The following is a 25,978-nucleotide window of genomic DNA, read 5'->3' as shown; positions in this document are numbered from 1 at the left end:
CATATCTTCCTTCGTTTCGAGCGTAAAAACTACTTTTACTCTTTGAGCGAGAAGGGGGGGGGCGTACGGGGTTTGCGATTTCCGAAATACCGAATGATTTAATTTTCCATCAAATTTGATTTTTCATGTATGAATTCCGAAAAAGGGGGATAAAAACTTTATAATACCGAAATTTCAAAGCAAAATTTCATGGACTTCCGATACCGAAAGAATTTCAGAAATCCGAAATACCGAAGGAATTTTCCCCGATTTCCGAAATTCCGAAGAAAAAAGGGTCGATTTCCGAAATTCCGAAATACCGTACGCCCCCCCCCACCGAGAAGGCCTAAAAAAAGCCTGGATTGATATGTCTATTGTGTAGATACGACTAGTGTTTGGTGCTTACCAAACATGGGACAAGCTGAAGTTTTTACAAGCTCTTATCTGATTTGGTTGGTCGTTAAGATGTAATAAAATAATCTTATTACTTTTTCTAAAGAACGCGTAATCTCTATCACTTTAAATGACCAATTAGTGAAGTATCTTAAACTTGTAAAAACTCCAGCTCATCCCCAAAACATGCCTATATACCCTATGGTATGGCGGGCGCTGGGCGTTGCTGTTCCGCTACATTTCCGCTGGCTTGCGCCTTCAAAAACTAAAAAGCTATAGCAGTCGGGTTTTACTGAAATTACTTCAAATTATAATACTAGCCATAGCTTTCACTAACTGCCACCCGCTAATTAATACAAATGCTTGTAAAAACTAATTAATGCTAATTAAGGCTTTTTAATGCTTTATAGCAAAAGTTTGGAAGTGATTTGGAATAGTTAGAATGATTCTTCTCAGCATTTTCTTTGAGATATCAATGAATAAGCTAACATAAATGAAACATTTTTTTTCTAAAAATATGAATTACTTTTTACAAAGAATAAAATACGAATCTTAAAACATTTATAGGAAAAGTGTCCAGGTAGAATCAATAGACCTTTTTTCAAAGAGGACGTCCTGTTGAATAATTATGTAGTCCAGCCATAAAAACAATGATAGAGCCATGCATAATTACTGCATCATGCATATTGTAATAATTATGCATGGTTTTATCATTGTTTTTCTGCTGGACTACATAATTATTCAACAGGGTGGCCTCTTTGAAAAAAGGTCTATTACAGACAGTTACAGATTTGTTTTTTGTTTTTGTGTTTTTGTGTATACTAAACCAGACAAAAGACATGCAACTATATTTATTTCAACCAATTTGAAATAGGTATAAATGAAACATAGTAGAACCAAACAGCATAAGAAATGCTATGAGCCAGAAACATAACGAGCAGGAACCAAAAATTGATAGGTAATCAACGTACTTAGGAGTTTTTCCAACTGTTTAACAAAGGATATCGTGATCCAAAATTTTTTACATTAAATGGATTTACCAGTAATCTAGAAGCTATAACAGCGTTGTGTAAAGGATGGAAGATGATAGGACGTAACGTGGTAATAGTATCAGTAACGAGGCAATATTGATGAGCAGGAAGCAGGTATTAACAGGAAATAGCGTACATTCAGGACTTTTTCCAACGGCATGATATTAGGGATCTCACAGACAAAATTGTTTACATTAAAAAGATATGCCAGTTATCTTGCAGTTGTAACAGCAATATCGTGTAGAAGGATGGAAAATCATGACGTAACGTGGTAATAGTAGCAGTAACGAGGTAATATTGCGTTGTCAAGGTAAACGAATCCTCATTCATAAAAAGCTTAAAGGGAAAATAGGAAACATGAAATTAGATGATATGGTGAGTGTACTGAAATTTCCTCAAAAATAGTTTTCACCAAAAGTTTCTTTCAATCTTTGATAATAATTTCCCAAATAGTGCCTGGTAAGTATCAACAAGAACACAGACCTGTGTTAAACATAAAAGATTAATAAAACCAAGTCTTATAAAAGTACAGTTAAAGAAAAAAATATTTATACTTACTGTCGAGAAGTATACCATAACACAGGATTTTTAAGCATTCTTGTTGAGAGTAGAGTATGTTGAATGACGATTGTCGAATAAATTTAGTTACAGTGGAATTTCGTTGCCAATTCAACCACCAACAATAATCACTTTTGTCCATATTCAATCATTGTTCTACTATTATCATTTTAATCATTGTTCATTATTATTGGGGACAAACTGTTTGGATCGAAAAATGAATCAATCTCCAGAATGTCTAAGACAGGAGACAGATTGTAATTTGACTGTCAGCAAATTCACTGATTGGTATATGTATATATCTTGTTTAATCCGAAAGTCAAAAGTAAATGCATACAAGTATTTTGACTACAGGAAGAGAGAGCTTGAATTTAAAAAAACTTCCAGAAACTTCTCCATTCCATTTCCTGCATGTTGACCAATCGGGCAAAATTTTACAAGCGGAATAGAATCTACTGTCGAAAGCTGAGTAAAATGCCCGCGGCGCCTGCCAAAATAAAGAAAAAGTTTTTAGGCTAGCAACTGCCGTCCCTGAAAAAAAACCGAACATTTACGGAAGAGACTAACTACGGGTAGGCTTGCGCGACAAAACAAAACAAAACAAAACAAAACAAAACAAAAAACGCAAAAATTCGAGATTCCAGTCCAATATCTATGCGTGAAACTATAAGTGCCTCCTCGTCGCTGCGCTCCTGCGGGGGCAATTATATCAAACAGTCAACAGTCAGTAAAAGTTTCCTAAATAGGAAATTTTTCTACTAGAAAGATTTCCTAAATAGGAAATTTTCTTTAGATCTCAATTTCCTAATTAGGAAATTTTTGAGGATGCTTATTGCCTATTTAGGCAATTTTTAGAGACTTTTGGCTATATCTCAAGCAATACGAGGCAGTTTTTTTGCTCACGAGGCTAATTTCTTCAAAATTTTGCAAGGATTACAAATATCTAGACAAAATTAGTCGGAAATTAGTCAATCAGCTCGTTTTTACAAAAATCTACAAAATTTCCTATATAGGAAATATTTCAGAGATCAAATTTCCAAAATAGGCAATTTTCAACCTCACATTTCGCATAGAATTTCCTATTTAGGAAATAATTTCCTAATCAGGAAACTTTTACTGACTGGTCAAAGGTCTATCAAAGGTAGTATATTATAACATATAATTATTAATTATATTAAAGGTAACAGCCCTTAAAAATCTAGTTTATTTAGGTTGAAGCCTACTGAGCCATAAAGAGAGAACAAAATTCAGATGTATGTATAAAGCAAATGACATTTTTTTATTTCTCAAATGATTGAAAAGGTTTTAAGACATAAGAGAGGCTGTTTTCGTATCAATCTTTAAAAAGGGGTTAAGCCAGACCCGATGAATCGAACTTGTCGAACCAATCAAACAATCGAACTAATCGAACTCCATCGAACGATTAAAGTTCGATTAAAGAAATTAATCAAACCTATAAGCGAACACTCTAAAATAGAAACTAGAAATAGAAGTGAAGCAATTAGAAGTTCGATTAGTTCGGTCAGTAAAAGCTTCGATTAGTTCGATGATATTTAAATCCTCATATCTTCCCTCGCTTGCAAAAACTTTATCAGTTTATTCTGCCACGCGATTGCCATTTTTCGACAGTTTCCGGACTTAACAGCTTAACGTTTATTGTACCAGGGCGATTTGCGCTAAATCTGTACCGTCCCGTCCGGAATCATTTTTCGCATATATCTCATTAAGGTTAAGGCGGCAATCACAAATATCTTCATTTCGCGTCCTCGTTGGATCTAAAAAGTAAGTCGGTCGGTCGGTCGGTAGTAAAAATTTTCGGGTTTTCTTAAAATTGGTCTTCGAGGCGGTAAAAGGTATATAAAAGGGCGGTAAAAGGTAAAAGGGCGTTGACTGAGGCGGCAGGAAGCCGAATCGCGTGTATGTTTTGCGTGGTTTCAGATTATGAAGTTTAAACACTGTGACCTTGGACACATATGGCACGTGTAATGATAAACAAAGTTAAAATGCTGCCAATGCGCTAGAAATCGCTCACAAAAATAGAATAAAAAATTTTTGAGCAAAGGAAACGTCATCAAAACAAAAAGTCCGAAGAATTTACCGACTCTCCGACTCAATTTTACTCAATTTTCAGGAGTCGGTCGGGCGACGCGAAACGAAGATATTTGTGATTACCGCCTAAGTGTTAATAATTTTTTTCTTTTTTCATCAGATACAGGTTGGTAACGGTATATACACTTTTTGCAAAATTTCATGTTTTAACTGTCTATCATTAGTCTGCAATCATAAATTTTGTGTCAATTTTTCCTCAATTTGGCAATTTTTAGCAAAAAAGTGCTTCAGATTTATGGTAGCCACTTTCTTTCCGGAAAGGTCTTTAACCTGGAATTTTGATTTTCCATATTGTTGTGTTCAGATCTAACTATATTCTAGTGCCGGCAGCCGATATCATATGTATATATACAACATCTCCCTAATCAAATAGTTAACAAAAATACTTTAAAAACATACTCTTGAAATATATCTAGACAAAACTAATCGCCTACTCAGAACAAATATAAACAAGTTCAAAAAATATTGTCCTTTTGTAAGGACTAACGATATCGAGAAGATTTTCTGATAATTCTTCCACTTTTTGTCTGTGTTGTTATTGGGTCTCTTTGGGGAAATGATTCTTCCTCTGACGATTCATTGTAAGGAATTGTATCTGAATCTGATGACTCTGACTCTGACTCATTATATAAGGAATTGTTCCATCTGAGTCGCTCAATTGTTGTATACTTTCCTGGACCTGGGACATGGGGACCTGGGGCTGATTTGGTTTCGGGAACCTTCCCTCACAGTTACATCAATATGCCTTCTTACCTGTCTTTAAAAATATAAATAAAAGACATAAGTGTGAGAATAGAGTAATCAAACTCGTTAGAAAAAGTACCATTAGAAGTCATAAAAAATCAACCTGAATAAATGCAATCGAAATTCCAGAGAACTTCATAATTCCCCAAACAACATTACATTACAACGAATGTAAATACACAGAGAGTACAAGCATATGTCAAACTCCCATCACCTAAATTTTACAATTACGTCAGAGTAGACTAGAAGAGGTTTATTTGGAAAGGGTAATTATATTTTATTGTTCGCTTCTTTTTTAAAGATTCGCTGGGTTTGAAAAGTATGAATTTCTTTGTACATATTTTACCTACCCCAAATATTTAGGAGGCTGAGTTTTAAACGAATCGTCAAGTTGAAATGAACGATAAATTTATCAAGGTCTGTTTTATTTACCCCCTGGTGACTTAACAAAAGAGACTTAACTCGATGTTACAATCCAATTATTGAAAGTTTGTCTCGGCCTTTTTATAATGAGCAAGACATACGTTCTCTGATTACGCAATTTTCATATTGACATTTTCGAGGCATTTTGATGTAACTGCCTCAGGCTGGCTGGTACTTACAACCAATGCATGAACTTTCCTTATCTGTATTTGCGTTCTCCGAAGTTCCTTCTTGTCATTTGTCCTGATGTCGTATGATCGGGGTCCAGATTGTCATAGAATTTTCCTCTAACTGACCACTCCTTTGATTGTTGATCTTGGATTGCTACCTTGGTGTCCGGTGAAAATACTTCTTTAGTGGTTTTAGGTGATACTGTTCTGTCGTACACACGTTTTGATTTTTCTCTCTCCTGTATTAGATTGCTAGTCGTTTTGTCCGGTCTTGGCTTGTGAAATTTTGGCAAACTGTCATCTAACTGTCGTCCCATACAGAGTTTTGCCGGTGAGAAACCACATTTCAATGGAGCGTTACCTAGAATCAAAAGTCCTTTGCTAATGTCGATCGTACATATTTCTTTATTGTCCTTTTCACACTTTTTACCATTGATTCTGAAAATCCATTTCATTTTGGATAGTGAGGACTGCTTGTAGTATGTTGGACATTCCACTCTTTCATAAATTTACTAAACGTTCTCAATTTATATTGTGAACCGTTGTCTGAAACAAGTTCTTTGGGAATGCCATGTCTTGAAAATGTCTGTTTCAATGCATCTATAACCGTCAACAAGTTTGCTTTCGACAGAAGATATACCTCCGGCCACAATGAGTAATAATCGGCTATTATTAAATAGTTTGCCCCACCATAGAAAAATATATCGCTTCCAACTTCCTCCCACGGTCTGGTCAGTACATCGTGGAACATCATGGGCAACTTTGGTTTTGATGTTGTAATTGACAACATGTCTGGCATGCTTTTACTTTCATTTCAATGTCTGAATTCATACCCGTCCAGTAAACATTTTGGCGTGCTCTACGTTTACATTTCTCTGTTCCAAGGTGTCCTTCGTGTATTCTTTCTAAAATTTCTGTTCTCATTTTTCTTGGGATTACAATTCTCTCTCCATTTATAATCAAACCGTCGATCTTGGTTAGCGAGCTTCTGTGTTCCCAGTATGGTAAGCTGTTTTTGGAACAATGATTTCGACTTTTTGGCCATCCTTCATGAATGTACTCTGAAACTTCTTTCAATATTTCGTCTTTCTCTGTTTCTGAACGTAGTTTCTGTAACATTGGATCACTGGCTGGTAAATTGTTCATTATCGCGTTAACATAAAGTAACATTTCTCTTTCCATTTCATAGTCCTCCTTAGTTGGCATTGATGTGGAAGCTCTCGAAAATGCATCCGCGTCGTCTAAGTCCTTTCCTGGCACGTGGCTAGCAGTAAAATTATACTTTAGTAATTTCATTCTCAAAATATCGAAGTCTCGTAGTTTTGAGTTCATTATCGGTATCAGAGGCTTGTGGTCGGTCTCAAGTTCGAAATGTTTGAGACCTTGTAAGTACATATTCATTCTCCGTATACCCCACGTTGATGCCAGCATTTCCAAATTGATAGGATAGTAATTTCAGTCTGATGGTGATAGAAATCGTGACGCACAGTCTACTGGTTTCCATAGCCCTTCGCTATCTTCTTGATACACTATGACACTAATTCCGTACAGTTTGCTACCGTCTGTTCTTACTTTAGTTTTCTCTCTCACATCATACAAAGCTAATGTGGTAGGTGACAACAACACTTCCTTTACATTTTGAAATGTCTTTTCATGTTCCGACGTCCACAAAAATTCGTTTTTGGTACTCAACAATTCACGCAACAGATCTGCTTTTTCTGAGAGTTTAGGGCAGAATCTAGACATTGTTGAGCCATGCCTAGAAATCATCGGAGTTCGGTAATATTTGTTGGAGATGGATATTCACTGATTGCTTCCAATTTTTTGTTCATCGGTTTAACTCCTTCTGGGTGTGATAGAAAAACCCAAAAATTCTACACTATCTGTCTGAAATTGACATTTTTCTCGATTAAGGGTTACTCCTTTATCTTTCATTTGCTGAAGAAATACACGTAAACGTTCATTGTGTTCTTGCAAAGTTTTTCTGTATATCAAAAAGTCATCCATACTCTTTGCTACCCCTTCTAATCCTTCTATTATACTGTTCATTTCTCTGTTGAATATCTCAGGCATTGACGATAAGCCAAAATGGTGCTCTGGTGGGTCGAAATCGGCCAAACGGAGTGATGAATGTACATTTTTGTTGGCTCTCCTCATCCAATTCCATCTGCCAATACCCACTATTAGCATCTAATTTTGACATAGTCTCTTACATTCCTCCCCTAATTTTGCTAGCGTTTCAACGGTAATATCCAGCTGATAAAATTCCCTTTTGGTTCCTTTGTTCAATTTAGTTAAGTCAATACAAAGTCTTATCCTACCGCTTGGTTTTTGTGCCACTACGATGGGGTTGCACTAGTCTGATGGTTCTTCAACTTTAACGATCACGCCCATCTTGGTAATTCTGTCCAATTCCTTTTTTAGCGGTTCAAGCAAAGGAATTGGTACCTTTCGGGGTGCTGATATATGAAATGGTGTTGACTGGTCCTCCAGGTTTATGTGAATCTGCCTGAAATTCTTTTCCACACATCAGCAATCTAGTTTCTATGAATATGAAAACTAGATTGTAAGGAAGATTCTGAAAAATAATATTAGCTGTTTTCTTAGACGACTACGTTTATAATAATATTCAATTTCAAAGTGCTCTTGAAAATCAAGACAGAAAATACACAAAAGGTGCGTTTTTTCAAACTTTAAGAGAATTTATTCAGTATTCTTGTGATTTGAGTCTAAAAAAATTCTCAAATATTTGGGAAGATCTAAATTTAAGAGGGTGGGGGGCTCTTTTTTGTGTAGGGCTGATGGCTGTGTAATATCACTGCAAGGGTCATAGACAGCCCCAGCCATTTTGTTGTAAGCAAAAATTTGTTTGATTTTGCAGAAGCTGAAGTTTAACTTTCTTTTAACATGTTTTTGGAGCAATGTTCCTAAATATCACTAAGAGAGGTGATCTTTTTCTAATTGCTGATTTTGCAATGGAACAGCAGCTCAGTGGATGGAGCATTGATTTCCGAATCCAAAGGTATCGCCTTTGCGGTGGTTTGAATCTGGGTCAAGGTAATAACTTTATTGAAAGAAATCGATACAATATTAATTGACAGGTCTGTTAACTTGGGGAAATGTATTTATGTATGTATGTAATAGTTTATTTCAAGTTGACGAACAGGTAGCAACAAAGGCTAATAAAAGTCAACGCTACTCTACAATTTGTAAGGTGATTACAAAAAGCCGACACCGTCAATATAGGTCCAGCAGTTTCTACATGGGCATGATGTAGGCCTCCACTGCTTAATCTTTTCCTTAAAAATACTAAGATCAACTATATCTCTATACTCATCCGGAATTAATTCCCAAACTTTTGGCCCTAAAAATGAAAGTGACTCTGAACCGTGAAACACCAAGTTTATTTCTCTTGATCTGAAGTAAGGCGTTTTGCGATTTACTTTGATATTTTCAACATGGTTGAAAATTTCTTTAGTTAGATCTGATATGTTATTTTTACATTTGAAAAGTTCTATTGCTAACAACTGAAGATTCTTATAAAGTAAGGATTAAAGTATTTAAAGTAAGGACTCTGTCCTAGAATATCAGTAAGTTATTGGATGCGAAGACAATAACAAATGATGTTGGCATCAGCTCTTGTGCTTCTCTTCTTTCCGATTAACTTGCACTGATGATTGGAAATTCTCATCAATGCAAGGCTGGTAATGAATTCAAATCTAACAAATCTCTAGAGGCATAATTTTTTCCGCTAAAGCCTTAGGCTTTGGGAGTAATTTTACTATCCATGACCTAATTCGGACTTATCAAATTTAAAGTAACCTTCATTTTTGTATATATAAATAACAATATTTTAGATAAAGCTTTATTTTTTGTGAAAACAAAAAGAGCGATCAATTTTTGTGCTTAGATATAGCTGTTTTTCGGTCTCGTAAAGTTTTTTTGGTGACAACGCTTTTTTAATTTTCCTAGATTATATATTATTCGTCATATTTTGCCATAAAATATGTATGATAGCAAATAAATAATGCAATAAGATATGATATACAAAGAAGACACTAATTGCCTTGAGAATATATCATGACAATACCTATGTCAGAATTGCATGCAGATAACACGATCTCTAATGAATAAAATAGGTGTATGATGCAGAGGGAGATTGAGAAGAAGGACGACATCATTAAAAATCTCAAAAACCAGCTAGCCAAGAACCGCAGCCTTAAGAACGATATCGAAAACATCTTAACCAATAAGATGGCTGACTTTGAAATAAAAACCAAGCAGATTATAAAAGAAGAAATAAAGCAAACGACGAATTACATAGAAAAAACATTAGAAAAAACATACGCTGAAATAACTAAGAAACACAAGGATAATTTCAAATCAGCAGTGAGAGAACACCAACAAGAAAACAAGAATGAAGAAAGAGACATCGAATCAAGAAAACGAAATATTATTATACATGGAATGGTGAAATTAGAGGTAGATAACAAAGAGGAACAACAGGAACAAGACAAAATAGATATTGAAGGTATACTAGGTAACATTGACGTCCAATATATCAAACCGTCCCACCATCGCATTGGACAAAACAGAAAAGGGCTACATTGGCGTCCAATCAAGTTGATCTTAAAAAGTATGGAGGAAAAAGAACGGATAATGCAAAATCTGCATAAGCTGAAACGATTCAATGAAATTGGTGGCTTTAGCATTACAGACGACTTCACCATCAACGAAAGAAAAATTATTAAAGATATGTGCCAAAAGGCGAAAAAAATGAATTTAAAAAATGATGATTTCGTTTGGCATGTAAGAGGAAGCCCTAGAACAAACCTTCGCCTAGTTCAAAAACCTAGGACAAAGACCAAAACAACCTCTTCTCTGTCCATATCTTCTAACGACTGGACGACAGATGAAGAATTAGACAATATTTTATAAATCTAAAATTATTTCGTAGAGGTCGAAAGACCTGTGAAATATAATTCTATGAATAAAATAAAATAAAATGACTGTATAAAAAATAATTGAGCGATGACTAATATGATTATGTGGTAAATTGATATGAAAGAAAAGTAACAAGCAGTCTTCTTTTTAAAAAGGTTTTTTGAAATACAAATACTTCCCAAGTTCATCTAGCCATTGCGGTACTGTTTGCTCCTGAAAATCAGAAGAAGAAATCAGTATAAAGCTGGACTTCAGATTGAGTTTGAATTAAAATCCTCCAAGTGCCAACCGCACAGAACTTGGAAAAAACTTTTTTGACTATGAAAAACACCAAACAGGCCAGTACTGAGGGGTCTTTTGAACTGGATCTTTTTTTACTTTAAAAAAAATCCCCATATGAAACAAGAGAAAATAGTTAATGGTTAAAGAAACTTACCTTTAACTTCAATTGTAATCGATAGCAAGTTGTGGGACTTTAGGATTTTTGCTTGAAATATTGCATTTAGCAGGGATTTCAATTCAGTAATGGGTGCTACAGATGCATCCCAGACCCAAATTATTTTTATTTCCCTGGAGTATTATATCACTGCAAAAAGAATTTGGGTAAATGGTCAAACTGATTTTCTAGACAGCACGCCTAATGTCTAAATTACCTAAACCCAGATTTTAGGAGTGTGACACGACATGGAGTCTTTAAATGACAAAGCCCGGAAGGTAGCTTATTGGAGTCAAAAGGTCGTGTTTTTTGCTGTTTTTCACTCCAACAGGCTACTTTCTAAGGCCTACAATTTTCTATTGTTGCAGGGTGGCCAGCGATACTGGAAATACTTGAAAATACTTGAATATACTGGAAAAAAATATTGGTACTTGATTATACTGGAGTTTTTGAAAAAATGCCCATTTTTCCAGTATATACTTGAAAATGATAAATTGGAATACTTGAAAATACTTGAATTTCTCTTTTCAATCAAATCTTCTATTTTTCCAGGGCTCTTACAGGCTGTTTTGAAGTATAAATTTTCCAAAATTTTCTATTCGGACCCAACCATGGTGGGTCCTCCTGATAACATGTATTGTACCCTATTTGTAAGGTTGGACATTCTTGGTTGGTCTTATTCACTTAACCTATTTGATATGGCTTTTTTAAAAAAGATGAACCTTATGGGCATACAAAAAATGAAAAATAGTAAAAGCATAATCTTAGATATTCTTCAGCTCAAGTTATTTACTGCAAGATAACCCTAATTGAGAATTTCAAAAATCTAGCCTTTGAAGCATGTATTGAAAGAATATCTCCAATGTGCACATTTCCACTCTTTCTCTGCCAAATGGATATCTGATATTTGCAAATCAAGCTACTGCTGGAAAATGGAGCCCATGGTAAATGAATTGTGCAGGCTAATGCTAAAGCGGCCAGGGAAAACCTGGAAAACCTGGAAAAAGGGCTATTTTTAGAAAAAGTCAGGGAAAACATGGAAAAGCCAGGGAATTTTTGTAAAATTCTTCAAAAGTCAGGGAAAAGTCAGGAAATTTCTTTCTAGAGTCCCTTGAAATTGATGGTTTTAGCCAATCTTTGAATCCCTATTTTTCAAAATTTTCTTTGTCGGACCCAACCATGGTGGGTCCTCCAAGTAATCATGAAACCCACTAATATCAGGACACTTGACCTATCTAAAATTGATGGTGTTATTTTTGAAAAGTTTGAAAGGTAGTGACATGAAAAGTGCTACATGAAAAGTGCTCGCCAATTTTCTATGTTAAAAACTCTTGCTAGAAAATAAACCTTCTGGGAGCAGTGAGCCATAGGGAAATGATTCTAGAAATAAGAAGTTGAAAATTAGGAAAATGTCAATTTTTCAGCAAAGTTTTTGATTTGACTGAATTGACTAAACTCTTAATTTTGAAGAAAATATTTCTGATAGTCTCTAGAAAACATTCTGGGAATATCGGAACATTTCTTTACTACTTAGAATTGCAAAAGAAATTCTACCCACTTCGCTCGCAACCAAATCTTCTGATTTGACAACCTTGCTGCGTAAGCTGTTAGTAATAAAATTCTAGAAATTAGACAACCGCTGTAGTACGCCATGGTGTCATAAATCCGCTAGTTTCTAGAGCCCATTTTGATCTGTTGTTTAATTTGAGAAAATGTCAAAATAATTCTGGCATCAGTGACATTATTTTGTGCACACAATTATGTCATAATATTTTTAAGAAAGGGAAGCCCATAAAATTTCTGGCAAATTGAGGATCCGGATATCCCTATTCTAACGAAGCACCATACGTAAAGTTCAAAATATACTTGAATGTACTTGAATTTTGCACCTTCATATACTTGAAAATAGCAAAGATATACTTGAAAATTATCAAAAATGCTCCAAAAAGTACTTGAATATACTTGATTTTCAATGACTAAAATCGCTGGCCACCCTGATTGGGTAGTTCTATGTGAATAATAATTTTATATCTGAAATCTGGAGGCTTCAAAGTACTGCTGTACTAAAAATAAAGTTTTTAGCACTTTGGACTAAGAATCTTGGATTTTATAATGTAATAATATTCTTATTCAGACATGTTAATATTCAGAAATGTTAATGGAAATTCCTGATTACTTTTTTGGAGCCTTTTAATAAGAAAGAGATTCATTTTCTTTTTATAAAATCCTCCTTTTTTGTGAAAGTCTTAATTTTTCAATTTCAAGAGCCCAAGTTTTTCTTTCCCCTGATGGTCCCTCTTATTTGTCCAAGACATGAAGTGCATGTTTGCATTTGTTACATTATTGTATTCTTTTTTTTTTGTTCATTTTGAAACTGGAACCATTTATTTGTTTCCTTCATTTGTTTCAGTCAAAAATCAACTTTCGAATATTTTCATCATCAGGTTTTTTTGATCTGGCATGTGTATGGAAGTAGAATTGATATTTCTTGCTCTTTCATAATGTAGTGTGTTTGGTTTCGAATTTCGTTCTTTTCCTTTTACAAAGCTAGGTGCCATATTGTAAATTGCTGAAAATATTATTTTAAGAAAAATCATCTTAATCAATTTATTTATAATTCCATTAACAGCTAAGTGTTTGAAGTTCCACACATTGATTTGAACCTTGCTGTTCCTCAAAACGAATATATAAGCATAATGCGTGTGATTAGATTGACGTCATCTTGAATATGGTCAGTGTATTCATGAATTGTACTCTTCTGTGGAGAAATATACCATTACCCTTCACATGGTAATTAATTCATTCTAATTAAGTAAAAGAGGCATTAACAAATTTCCTTTTAAGAAAAACATAAATATTGGTTTATAAAAAAGTTACGTGCATTTTTCTTGATCTCCCTGTCTCTTTTGACAAAGACATGAAATTTTCAATTAATGAGTTTGTTGATGATGAGGAATAAAGTATTTCTTTTCTTGAGTCTTTTTTTATAGCTTAAGATGCAACCTTGGTAATTAATCTGTGGCATGCAGTCCTGTATTTTAAAGTTTTAACGGATGTTTCTCTCCTGTTTTTCTATTATAGGACGAAATTTACAGAGTTCTCTCATATTATGGTATCTGTATGTTATATCGTGTTGTAGAGCTGATTAACAACCACAAAGATTGTTAACTTTTGATTTATTGAGATTTGAGATATATTGAATTCTAAACATATTCTGTATAGATGATCATAACATAAGAAACTAAAAATGAAGCATTGAAAGAAGCAGTTTTCCTACCCATAGCTTCAGCCTGGGTTCCAGGCAAAAATTAGGCCCCCTGAGTTTTAAGTCCCCCCAAAGATTCATGAAATTTCTTTTTCGACATCTTTCAAAGTTTGTTCCAAAAAAGGGTTATTCAATGTAAATTGTGTTGCAGTTTGAAGGTTAAGATAAAATATTTTCCTCCTTTTATATAAAAATATTGCGCCACAGACGAAAAATTTCAGTTTTATGAGCTTGAGTATTCAGCCCCCACGTTAAATGACGAGTTTTTGGCTCCCCCAAGTACATTAGGTCCCCCAAAATATTTGAAACATTTCTAACCCCTACCTTTTAGGGATTTTTGAAGGGTTCTTTTTGAACCTCCTCCCCCAACTAGCAGGGCCGCTATGCTATCATTACACCATTTCACCAAAAGTTTTATGGAAAAGTGACTTTTGTTTTCAGAACATAGCATCAAAGCAGATCAAAAGACCACTTTAAACAATTTTAATTGAATACAAATTTTCAATATTTATTTTTGTTTATTTTTATTTATTCTCATGTTCAAGACACATATCATTTAATGGAGAAATGATGTGAAATTCATAATCATACATACATAGGAAAATGAAGTTTGTTTGAAATTGTTGGTTATGAAAGCAAAAGGAATGACTACATGATTATTATCATTATCATCATTATTATTACTTGTTCGAGTATTATCACTGTTCTCAAATCTCTCGTTGTGGTTTTTTGTCTTTTTTTGTGTTTTGAAGAGGTCTTTTTGATCAAGAAATTATCAAGATTGAAAACTTGTAACCACAGCATTTAATAAAAGAATAGAAAATATTGTAAGAAATGGTATTTTTACTGATTATGTTGAAATAGCCATCGTATACTGTATCATTGTCAGGAGTTTCTTTCAGTATGACGTCGTCGCTTTCATGTATTTCTTCCATGATAAAGTATATTATAACATACAGTGACACTGAGTGACATGAAAATTTGTTACTTTTGTCGAGCTTAAAAGTAAAGGTTTACTGATCAGAGAGTGAGAAATTTCAAGAATGATCGTATCTTTTCAAGAATGATATAATATCAAAAGAAAGTTTTGTAAAAGATGGTCTTTATACAAAGGTTGGATATGTACTGCTTCACTGTCAAATACTGTGCAGTTCAAAGTCAAGAGAACTGTGTCTTTTCCAATGTCAATTAATTGTCTGTGCGTTTTGTGTTTTTTTTTGTTGTCTTTTTTATTTCCTTGTGTTTGTGAACTCACTTCGTTGTAAAATATGATATGATGACTTCAGGATAAATGGAGAGTTCATGCTTTAAGTTGTAATCTTCTACTCAGATATTTTTAATGATGATAAGTGTAGGTACCTTAGATAGACACATGACGTTGTTTTTCTGTTTCTTCGTGTTTAGAAAGCCTATTTTACACTAGTGGTATTTCGTATAAAATTTCACTTATGACTACTTTCAATAGTTATGTTGGCAAAGATAGGTTACGGTTTTTAATGTTTGATAGTTATTTGTGTGATACATAATGTGCTAAAGATTATGATGGATGTGAAATAGATATTGAATGATCGAGATTGGTTTTAAAGTCCTGTTTTTAAGATCGATAAAATGAGCATTAATTTCATACGATATCTGGTTCATCACGAGAGAGTAGGTATAGTGTAAAAATGTGATCAATTGAAACTTGTATCCTATAACCAAAAGTATTTTCAAAGTACGTTGATGAGTACTAAGTTAATTACAGTTTCCACATTAATTGCTTTACTCGTTGCTAACACGCCAAGCCAAGAACTAATTGCTTTTATATTTTTGAGGGATTTTCATTAAATCGTGCATTGCTTTTGATTGGTACCGGTACTCACTGTCTCTTGTGTATAACCGATTTTCTCATAACACTTTATTGTCTCTAAAATGGAAATTGAGAACAAAAACAATTAAGCAATTGAGAGATTTTTGTAGATGTATGAATTCATATTCATTTTCAGGCCAAAGAGTGTTTTTTTTAATGCGAATTTTGTAGGGTTCGGCTAGGGTTTCAGGTTTTCATACGGAGCTAGGTGTAATCAGTCATTGTCTTTATTTGCAGTGAAAATAAATAATACTAACAAAATCATACCAAAAAACGAAAACAAAAAAATGTTCTTTTGAAGAGGATGCCACATGATGCAGACATGCTGTTCTCATATTCTCTTCCTCGTTCTGGGTGTCATCTTATCAACTCCATGGTCGAAGATTGCCAATGCTGATGATGGTGGTACTGGCAACAATGGTGTCGTGCCCTACAAACGTATGTTCATTTTTAAACTCTTCTTAAAACGTTTTTATGTTAAAGATTTTACCACAAGAAGACTTTTTCAAACAACATGTTAAATTTTAATTTAAGACCTTATATTATATTTCGATATTGGAGACTCGTCTACATTTGAACTATTTATGATTGGCAACTGACTTAGACAATGCGCCAAAGATTGCTCTTTCTAAATTTACCTTATTGTTTCTCTTGAAAATGCACATCGACTCAAACTTTTAGTTGGCTACGAATGTTTTATTTGCGAGTTATTGGAAGTGCTCTTGACAATTACTCTTGTTGTGTATATACATAGATGTGAATCTTCGTTCTTTCAGCCTGCTTTCTAAACCAGCCTCAAGTCAACATTCGTTTGTCGACCAATGGACACTGTCTCACACCAAAGACATGTAATGAACTGAAAGGGTGCACTGTACTCCACGGAAGCCTCATCCTGCGCCGCATTATACAATACAAAGTCGTCAATACCACTGTTCCTGACCTAAGTTCTCTTCAAGAAATTACTGGCTATTTAGTGATCACCTTTTTCGCTGAAGTTGCAGATTTATTACCTTCGTTGACCGTTATTCGTGGTAACGATCTGGTCGGCAACTATGCTTTTGTGGTGTATTTTAACACTTACACCAAGTTTATATATTTTCCAAATTTGACGACAATTTTGAATGGTGGCGTTCGTGTGTCGATGAACAAGATTTTATGTTATGTGGGTACCGTTCGATGGAAGTCCATCGTTAAGGTAAACATTTTTTCTGATTGCTTTCTAATACCCACAACTGTAATGGGGGAGGGACTCAAATGTCACCATCACCAAATGCCATAAGTCTTACACTATACTGTTCCAGACTATTCTCGGCTTTTCTTTTATTCTCGGCCTTTTTTTTATTCAGTTATTATGTTCCATTACTCTAGAATATCGTCTTTTTTCGTTACATTCATCAACTATCTCTTGAAAAATCATTTAACTTTCACCAACAGGACAAAGAACAGAAAAGCAAGTACGGTATCGTCGTCACCGATAACAACGACAACTGTGATTCCGCTTGTTATCCTAACCGATGTTACGCCGGTAAAGGGCATGGAAACAACCCCAAAGCTCAATTCTGTTGGGGACCTGGGACCGAAAAAAATACTCAATGTCAGAGATGTAAGATTTTATATTTATCTATGTGAGTGATCCCTTTTGATAAAAAAATTACCGTATTTTTTAGCACCGCCCTCTATGAAGCCAGAGATCGACGCTTACAAGAATTTCATAAGCCAAAATTTGTCTTTATCATAGATTCTTTATCCTTTTGACTTTTAATAAGGAATCTTGAAGCTAGTTTTGAGTATGTATAATTTTAATAATAAAAAACCAAAACTATGGTAGAGGTCTTTTATAATGAATAATTCTAATCTTGAAAAGAGTATATATTGCCCTCTAAAGAGCACCGCGGTATTTGTGTTAGGAAAATGTAACGAAAAGATATAAAAATGATAGCACTACTGTACCTAATGGAGTCTTTGATACAGTTCAAGAAATTCCCTTATCTTGTATTTTATTGCGACATTATCTTTTGTGACTACTTCAGAGCTGATTAAGATCGACTCCTTATTATATCAGTTCTTTTTATCGTTACAAGAATGTTATTTTTAAAATATTTTTTGTCTATCCCTATTCTAATTTATTCTAACGCCAGTTAATAGTAAGATAATGCCTCGGTAAAACCAGCTGGGGATTGTTTTCGTGTGCACTTTCTCGTCCCCTGTTTGAACCAAACAACCAAAGCTACCTGTTACAATCTACTTCAACCACCATAACTCATTTATAAATTAAGTCTGCATTTCCTCTAACGCTTTTGGAATACAAGATCCAGTTTGATCTCCTAATTTTTTTGAATTTACGCCCATTTTCTTAATAAGATAATTCAGTATTCTGGAAATCAAGACTTGGCATTAAAATTCTCTCCATAGTTTGTGACAGTCGTTGTGACTTACAAGGATGCGTCACAGGAACCTCCTCCAAGTGTTGTCATTCTTTATGTTTGGGTGGCTGTTCCAAAGCTGACGATCCTTATGCTTGCTCAGCATGTCTCAAATATCGTGTGTGGTCAACTGGACTCTGCGTCAACCAATGTCCTGTAAACACGTATCTGGTAAGTCAGTCAATCGGGCACAAAATTCAATCAATTAGAGATTCAAAAAAAAACAGAGAGGACTAAACTCGAAGGAAACATGAATAAAAAACTATTAAAGAGATTCCACAATAGTATTTCTCTTAAAAACTTGACGTAATTGTCAAACTTTTTCAGGTCTTTTTATTGACACTTTTATGTCAAGGAAGAAGTAGTTTAAAGTATATTATGGTAAGATTTTTATCCGTTTTTTTCTTTCTGTGACCTTGCAGGCTTAAAAATCGGCCATTCGAATGTTAGTGAGTGTAAAAAAGGAGGGTTAATTTAAGATTTAGTATCTTGTTTTTTTGAATTTAATTAGGTTCAATTATTGGTTCTGTCAACTCGCTTTCTTCATAACTTTCTTCGAGTGTGTCTAATGCTTCGAAAAGAGTACATTTTGTGTCATTTGCCTCCGCTTTAGGAGGGGCGTTTATTTGAAACAATTAGTTATAAGGAAAAGTAATTATGAAAGAAAACTTAAAGATATATGTCAATGGTTATATTATTTTCTTATTCGCCTAAGTTTTTCCTATTTCTACATATCTAAATTGACATTATTTGTACTCAAATGATAACGAGAAGGAAAATTAATATTCCCCTTTACTTTTTATCAAAGCGACCTTGGTCCTAAATTATCTAATAAAGTTTTCAACAATTAGACTGTATCGGTGAAGACTTTCCATCAATAGTCATTTTATAGCGATAGATATCAATATGACTTCCTTCCTGAAGTGATCCTTGGTCGTTGAAGATCACATATAGGTTTTCCATTCTATGGATTTCATTTATTTTATGGATAGGTTGACAACCTGTTCTGCAAACCACAATGTCCCGGTTGGAGTGCAGAAGACCAAAAGAACAAGATTGTTCACCACTTTGTCATGGACAGCAAATGTGTGGAACAGTGTCCCGCAGGTTACATAGCAAAAGACAAAACTTGCCAAGAGTGTTCCAGAGTTGATAGCTGTCCGAAAGGTTCGTACAGATTTTCCTTATGTCTGATACCTTTTTATAACCTTTTGTTTGTCTTTGGGTTTTGAATAGAGGCCTGCTAACTATTACATTTGTTATTATGGAAATCCTAAATATCCATCCCTTTTTTACTTTCAGTATGTATTTTGAAGGAGGAGCGCTTAGAGAATGGTTTGATGGACAGAATCGCCTACATTAGAGTACCAAGTGATATCGTGAACAAGGGTCTTGCTGGATGCACTGAAATTATTGGCAGTCTCTCCTTTGAAATACCTAAAGGAACAGGTATAATATTATGGTCTTTATTTACCATTGGGAACCCATTAGTTCATTCTTTTATATTGTATAAAGGCTTGGGAATCTATATGAATTTCGCGAAATTTTCTTGTTTTAAAATTCGTTTAAGTCATTACTCTTTTCAAATTTCATATATATTTTTTGAAAGTTGCAGCCTAATACTCATTCGTTTTGTTTGACAAAGTCTTTTCCCGAACTCCCGAACCTGTAAATAAAGTCTCAATATAATTTGCAGCGGAGAAAAAATAGGCTATAACTTTTGATATTCAACTCCCGTTTATCTTTTCAGCAAGCACAAAACCGCTATCTAATTCAAATTCTATCAAAAAGTTAAAGCTTGTCTCCGCTGCAAATTATATTGAAACAGGCTTTAGTTTCTTTCTTTAGCGAGAAAACATCATTATGATATAAACCATATTTTTTTTAAAGCTTGTATTTTTCGTCATAGGCAAATCGGAGGAATACTTGAAAAATTTGGAGCTACTTCGGAAAGTGCGCGGTCACATCAGCATAAAAAAGACTTCGTTCCGCAACCTGAACTTTCTATCCAACCTGGAAATCATCGATCCTCCAAGACATAACTTGCTTTACAGAAGGTAATAAGAAAAAAACTTTGTTTTGGTTTAGTATTTGATTTCACTTTTTGGAATGGCGCCTATTACCCAAAACTTGGGAACTAACGGGAACTAAGAATTGATTAGAATTTTGAAAAGATTCGAAAAATGAGTCAATTGTATGCAAAAAATAACTACCGGTTTTAACTTGTCATAACAAAACTTTCTTTCTACAGATATGCGTTGCAAATTTATGAAAACGAACTTCTTGAAACGTTGTGGGCGCCCTCCAAGAAAATCAATGTGACCAATGGCCAAATCTTCGCCCAATATAACGATCGGCTTTGTCCACGAGAGATCTTCAAAGTTCAGAAGTTGATGCACACTAGCAAAGGAGAGAATGTGACTGGTGATATTTCTACACAAACCAATGGAAACCGTGTCTTCTGTAAGTTTCTCTCCATTTTCACATGGAATTAACAGTTAGAATTAGGTAGAATTATCAGCAAGTATATATCAACGGTAGATTAGTGTAGTGTATTGAAGTCAAACATTATGCGATGGAGGAGCCGACCATGGTCAAAGGAAGTTGAATGTACTTGTCTAATTTTGAATGATTGCACTAAATTTCAGGGTGATTTCCATTGCCCCTTTGAATACAAAGCCATTAAACTCTTCTACTTATGAAACTAATTTGCAGGTGACGTAGAACGGCTAGAGATCAGTGTTGAGGAGATACACATCCCGCAACACATCGTGGACAAACTGACTAAAGTGGATCCTAATGAAGTTCTGCCCTTCTTATCATGGTCCAACCCTGATTTCATCAAATATCTTGACTACTTGCAATGTCTAACTGACAAATGCATGCTGGTACAGTGGCAATTCAAAAGGGATCAACGCTCCAGCTATAACATCATCTTTTATCAGGTCTTCTATCGAAAATTGTAAGCACTTGAAATACTTTTCCTTGTCAACAAAGAAATTGCTTTTCATAAACTTTTCAATCTTAACCCTTTAAGACTTTGCGTCCCCGATGAGTGTCCCCAGGGCAAAAAAGCAAAAAAAGTCGATGTCGTCCAATTCCAATGAAATTACGAATATAACACAATTAAATGGTGTAGAATTGGGTGATCATTCAAGTCAGGAAAACTGTTTCTATGATTGAAATACAATTTAGCTTGAATCGTGTCTTTAACAGGAAAATTGTCAAAATGGGTATAAGAAAATGGTATTGACCGTTAAACTCATTCCTTGAGAAAAGATTTATTTCTTTTTTATTGTGTTTTCAAATGTTTGATTTTGTTTTCGTGTAGAAAAGAAGACGAGAAAGAAACGGAAGAAGTCGTTACCGCAGATGTCGAAAACAACCTGGAATGGAAAAATATCTTCGTTGAAAGACCGACAGATTTCGCCAAAACCAGCACTATGGAACCCATGCTAAACAACTTGACACCGTTCGCTCGTTATGCAGTTTTTGTTAGGGAGGTCGTGTCTAAAGGTGAAGCAAGAACCAGTAGAATACACTACTTGAGAATCAGCCCTGGAAGTAAGTCCCTCTTTGCTGGTTTTCCATTTTTCTCAAGCTATAAAATTTAGAAACTGTGTAGGCATTTTTAATTGAAGTATAGGTAGGTTTTCAGGTCTAGTACTAATACAAACCATTTTACCTGGGAAGTTTTAAACATCTAGAGAGTTTTCTATATTTTCGAATTTATTTTAAAGGAGTATCCAAACGACATTTGCTTTACAATTAGAAATTAGGAAATAGTTGAATATACTTTCCTCATAATCCTTTACCAATTTCTTTAATAATTTTTACCAGAAACTGAAACTCGAAGTGTAGAATTGATGAGGTCCGTGGATGATTCTCGATAAACTTAGATAAGATTATCTTATTTTTATTTTTAGTACCGACAGCACCAGTCGGTCTGGAAGCGTCTTTCCTTTCCAGCGAATCCATCCACTTGAAATGGAACCAACCTGACCAACCAAACGGTATCGTCAACAAATACATCATCTACTGGCAACCCAGTATCTACTCCTTCTGGAAGGAGCACAGCTACATCGAATGGTGTAAACGAGACAATGTCAAATCTGGTGTCGTCCACCAGTCTAATTTCGGAAACAAAAAACCACCCATCCCTAAAGGTACGTTTATGGCCATGCCATTTAAGTTAATATAGCACAAAGGACTATGTTAAAATCCATCCACCATTCTGAATTTTCACTACTAGAATAGAAGAACGTTACTTGTAACGTAACGAAAAACGAGCAATATTTACTCCTCATTATCCCAATACGTGGATAGCACAACGATTTGAATTTACCAAAAACTAAGATTCAAACTTACGACTTTTGCTTTGCTTCTGTGATTGCCGTTAACATTTATTGCAAGCATTTCCAATTTCACATCCTTAGGTGAAAACGAAGGCCAGTGTTTAGCCAACAACACATGTGTATGCAGTGATAAAGACAAACCGACATCAGAAGCCATTAAATGGGATCGTGACAACTCCGCTTTCCGTGCGGAGTTCGGTGAGCGAATCAACAAGATTCTTTTCACAAAAGAGCGATCAGACGATGAAGATGATAATAATAACAATAATATCAACGAAACCGAGATCTTTAACGCCTCGGTGGACAATCTGAGCCGACAATCAACGAACAAGTCTTTGAGCGAACTCGAGAAGTACAACAATCAACTAAGACAAGGCAAAGTGAATTTGAAAAATGTAGAAGTGACTGGAGATATTTTCAATTTCACCGTCAATGGGCTGCAATATTTTCAAGACTATGAATTTCACGTATGTCGTTTTCCATGTGTCCTTTTTTCTTCTTCAATCTTGTTTGATCCCTTTTCAGAATGTTAGAATACTCTTAAACTACTCCACCTGGCTACACTTTGAATTATCGGGCAGCCAATGTAGAAACTTCTGGCACTCTAATGACGGTAAATAAATTGGCTCGTCCTATAAAGTTTTGACGAGGGTGGTTGCAAATACAATATAGCGTCTTAAGCGCTGATGAACGGTAACTCCACGCGACACGGAAGAGAATCCAGTTAGAACCGGGTCTTTTCTTCTCGAAGAAGAATCATAATTAACGCTCGCACTTCTGTCGCTTTCATGAATGCTTTAACCTGGAAGTAACAACTCAGGCTTTATAATGATAGAGAATCTAAAGTAGAGTCTCCAGAACTGTTCAGTGGGGAAAAAGATCGCTCGAGCTAAAGATTTTTAGAGGCTTCAAATTTTAAAAGTTGAATGTAATCATAGCTACCATTTTGATTTTGTTCAGGTTTGTGCGTGTACGGAACAGATCAACATATCCGGTATCATATACGGTGGTTGCGCAAAACCTAAAACAGACCCTAACGACGTCGGCTATCCGTGCGCCATCGCTCAAGCGCGTACGGACGCCAAGAGTGGTGCGGACGCATTAGGATCAGCCCTCCGTTTGGCGGTTGAAGATCAGTTGTTTAACATCACGTGGCTACCTCCTGTCAAACCAAACGCTGTCGTTTTAAAATATGATGTCGAAATTAAGTGAGTATAAAGCTGACAGATTGTTAGCACATTTTCTTTCGTTATTATTTGATCGCTTTTCTGTTTTTTCTTCTTGGTTGAACTTCATCTAAAGAGGATTGATCGAGGTTGCTATTCTATCATATATATCAGATTTTGAATTTCCAACTCAAGCGGCAATTCTTTGTAATCGGAAAACAAGAGTAACAATATACTAGTTCCTTTCACAAATTACCCTGCTTTCATTAGATTAGAGAAATATGTTGATTATTGAATGAATTGTTTTTTACTTACCTTTTCCAGACACGAAGATAGAAATAACGATATTATCCATTGTCGATCGGCTCGTGATACTTCCTTTTCGCGCACCATGCAGCCTGGAACCTATTACATTAGAGCACGCGCACAAACGCCCGCCGGCAACGGATCGTGGAGCGAAGCGGTTGAATTAATAATTGAACAACCGGAGGTGGACAACCCTTTGATCTTGCCGCTCGGCGTTGGCATCTCCGTTCTTTTCGTCATTCTGGTTATCTTGATCGTTTACTATGCTTTCTTCCGAAGGTTTGTCCATAACATTCAAGCCTCAAAATTTGTTTTTATGATGTGGATTAGTGTTTTAATTCTAATCTTCTATCTATTGGTTTGCGTACTAGCTTTCATTTTTTGACTCATTTTCCATTTTTCTTGTAGAAATTTGGAGAAAGATTCGCCTGGTGTTCTATACGCAAGTGTCAATCCTGAATACATGAACTCCAATGAAGGTATTTAGACTTTTCGTCAAAATGTGCAGTAGCGAAAAAACAAGTGGCGTGAAAAATTTGTTTGTTGCGCTTCATGTAGTTCTGGCGATGAATTGTATGATCCACTAGTATTAGATTTCACTCAATCACAGATATCAAAATTCATCTCAAATATGGATTTAAGACAACATAGTGAACCTTGGTTGATCCTCTTCTGAGTTTTGCGTAGTAGTTAGGATCTGTTCGTAGAATTCACCGAGGATGCCTAATGGCTAGCCTATACTAGACGTCACCCGCGTTTTTTTACGCAATTAACGTCTATTCCACTTTGCGACTTTTTCGAATGTTTTGAGCCCGGGATTTCGGGCTCTAAACATTCGATTTTTTGACGTCACTTTTAAATTTTGAAGCTCCTGCAGTAGTGAAAAAATCGAATTTGCGTCAAAACACTTGAAAGGCTTCTAATTTTCGAAAATCGTCAAAGTGGAACTCACTAAGAAACGAGATGAAAAATCCCGGTTTTTAGTGAGGTACTCGCTACCTAATGGTGTGATAATTAATTATGTCAGTAGAATATAAAGCATTTATGGATTGTTTTATTTTCCATAGTATACGTGCCAGATGAATGGGAATTAAACCGGGAGACGATTGAACTTCTACGCGAGCTTGGTCAAGGCTCTTTCGGTATGGTTTACGAAGGGATCGCGCACGACATTAACGGTCTATCGGAGTTACGTGTGGCCGTCAAAACGGTGAACGAGAACGCGACGATACGTGAACGGATCGAGTTTTTACAAGAAGCGTCCATTATGAAAGCCTTCAATACCAATCATGTCGTTCGTCTCATCGGCGTTGTTTCGCAAGGACAGCCTACTTTTGTCGTCATGGAACTCATGGCCAAAGGAGATTTAAAAAATTTCTTAAGATCGCGTAGACCAGAGGTTTGTTTTCAACCCGCCCATTTTTTTTGAATAACACACTAAGACGTTAGCCTCAATATTGCTTTTAATCCAACATCTGCCTTAATTTTAAGTGGGTAAAAAACTACGTTAGATACGATAAACATCGCCCTGGTAAACACAGGCTTTGAGTTGATTAGCAATATTTTTGGTACACATTTTGGCAAAACAGAAAACTTGAACCTGCGAAATACAATTTTTTCAAAATTTATCAAAGAATTTGAAAAATCCCTAGGAAAATGAAAGAAATTTGTCCAAAAAAGGACAAAACCGCGAAAATTAAAACCCGCGAAATGCAATTTTTTTTCGACCGCAATTATTAGTTCCCCGTGAAAATTAGTTCTATCATGAGATCCTAAGTCTCATTTAAAACTCACAGTTAAAACTCTACTTTCCATACTTAAGTGAAA

General features: G+C 35.1%; 1 protein-coding gene and 1 long non-coding RNA gene across 2 annotated transcripts in view; one reads left to right on the top strand and one right to left on the bottom strand.

Annotated features, from left to right (window-relative positions):
- Positions 1-818: 818 nt before the first annotated feature.
- LOC136800639 (uncharacterized) lies at positions 819-2,662 on the bottom strand. Its single transcript, XR_010845740.1, has 2 exons — positions 1,962-2,662; positions 819-1,739 (listed from the first exon to the last, which is right to left on the bottom strand). It is a non-coding gene; the product is annotated as an uncharacterized lncRNA (long non-coding RNA).
- Positions 2,663-16,141: 13,479 nt separating this feature from the next.
- Positions 16,142-25,978, top strand: part of LOC136800638 (putative insulin-like peptide receptor) — a 12,506-nt gene continuing 2,669 nt past the window's right edge. Inside the window, exons 1-16 of the mRNA XM_067057285.1 lie at positions 16,142-16,339; positions 16,678-17,096; positions 17,336-17,504; positions 18,314-18,495; positions 19,317-19,491; positions 19,627-19,773; positions 20,234-20,381; positions 20,576-20,787; positions 21,040-21,286; positions 21,656-21,888; positions 22,251-22,490; positions 22,761-23,146; positions 23,640-23,887; positions 24,170-24,430; positions 24,560-24,630; positions 25,219-25,550. Of these exons, the coding sequence (XP_066913386.1) occupies positions 16,213-16,339; positions 16,678-17,096; positions 17,336-17,504; positions 18,314-18,495; positions 19,317-19,491; positions 19,627-19,773; positions 20,234-20,381; positions 20,576-20,787; positions 21,040-21,286; positions 21,656-21,888; positions 22,251-22,490; positions 22,761-23,146; positions 23,640-23,887; positions 24,170-24,430; positions 24,560-24,630; positions 25,219-25,550 (3,597 nt within the window). The 5' untranslated portion in view covers positions 16,142-16,212. The remainder of the gene's footprint in view (positions 16,340-16,677; positions 17,097-17,335; positions 17,505-18,313; positions 18,496-19,316; positions 19,492-19,626; positions 19,774-20,233; positions 20,382-20,575; positions 20,788-21,039; positions 21,287-21,655; positions 21,889-22,250; positions 22,491-22,760; positions 23,147-23,639; positions 23,888-24,169; positions 24,431-24,559; positions 24,631-25,218; positions 25,551-25,978) is intronic.

Source organism: Clytia hemisphaerica, unplaced genomic scaffold (genome assembly GCF_902728285.1).
Source record: "Clytia hemisphaerica strain Z4C2 unplaced genomic scaffold, Clytia hemisphaerica genome assembly, whole genome shotgun sequence".
Classification (NCBI taxonomy): domain Eukaryota; kingdom Metazoa; phylum Cnidaria; class Hydrozoa; order Leptothecata; family Clytiidae; genus Clytia; species Clytia hemisphaerica.
This window is presented reverse-complemented; position numbering and strand designations above follow the sequence as displayed.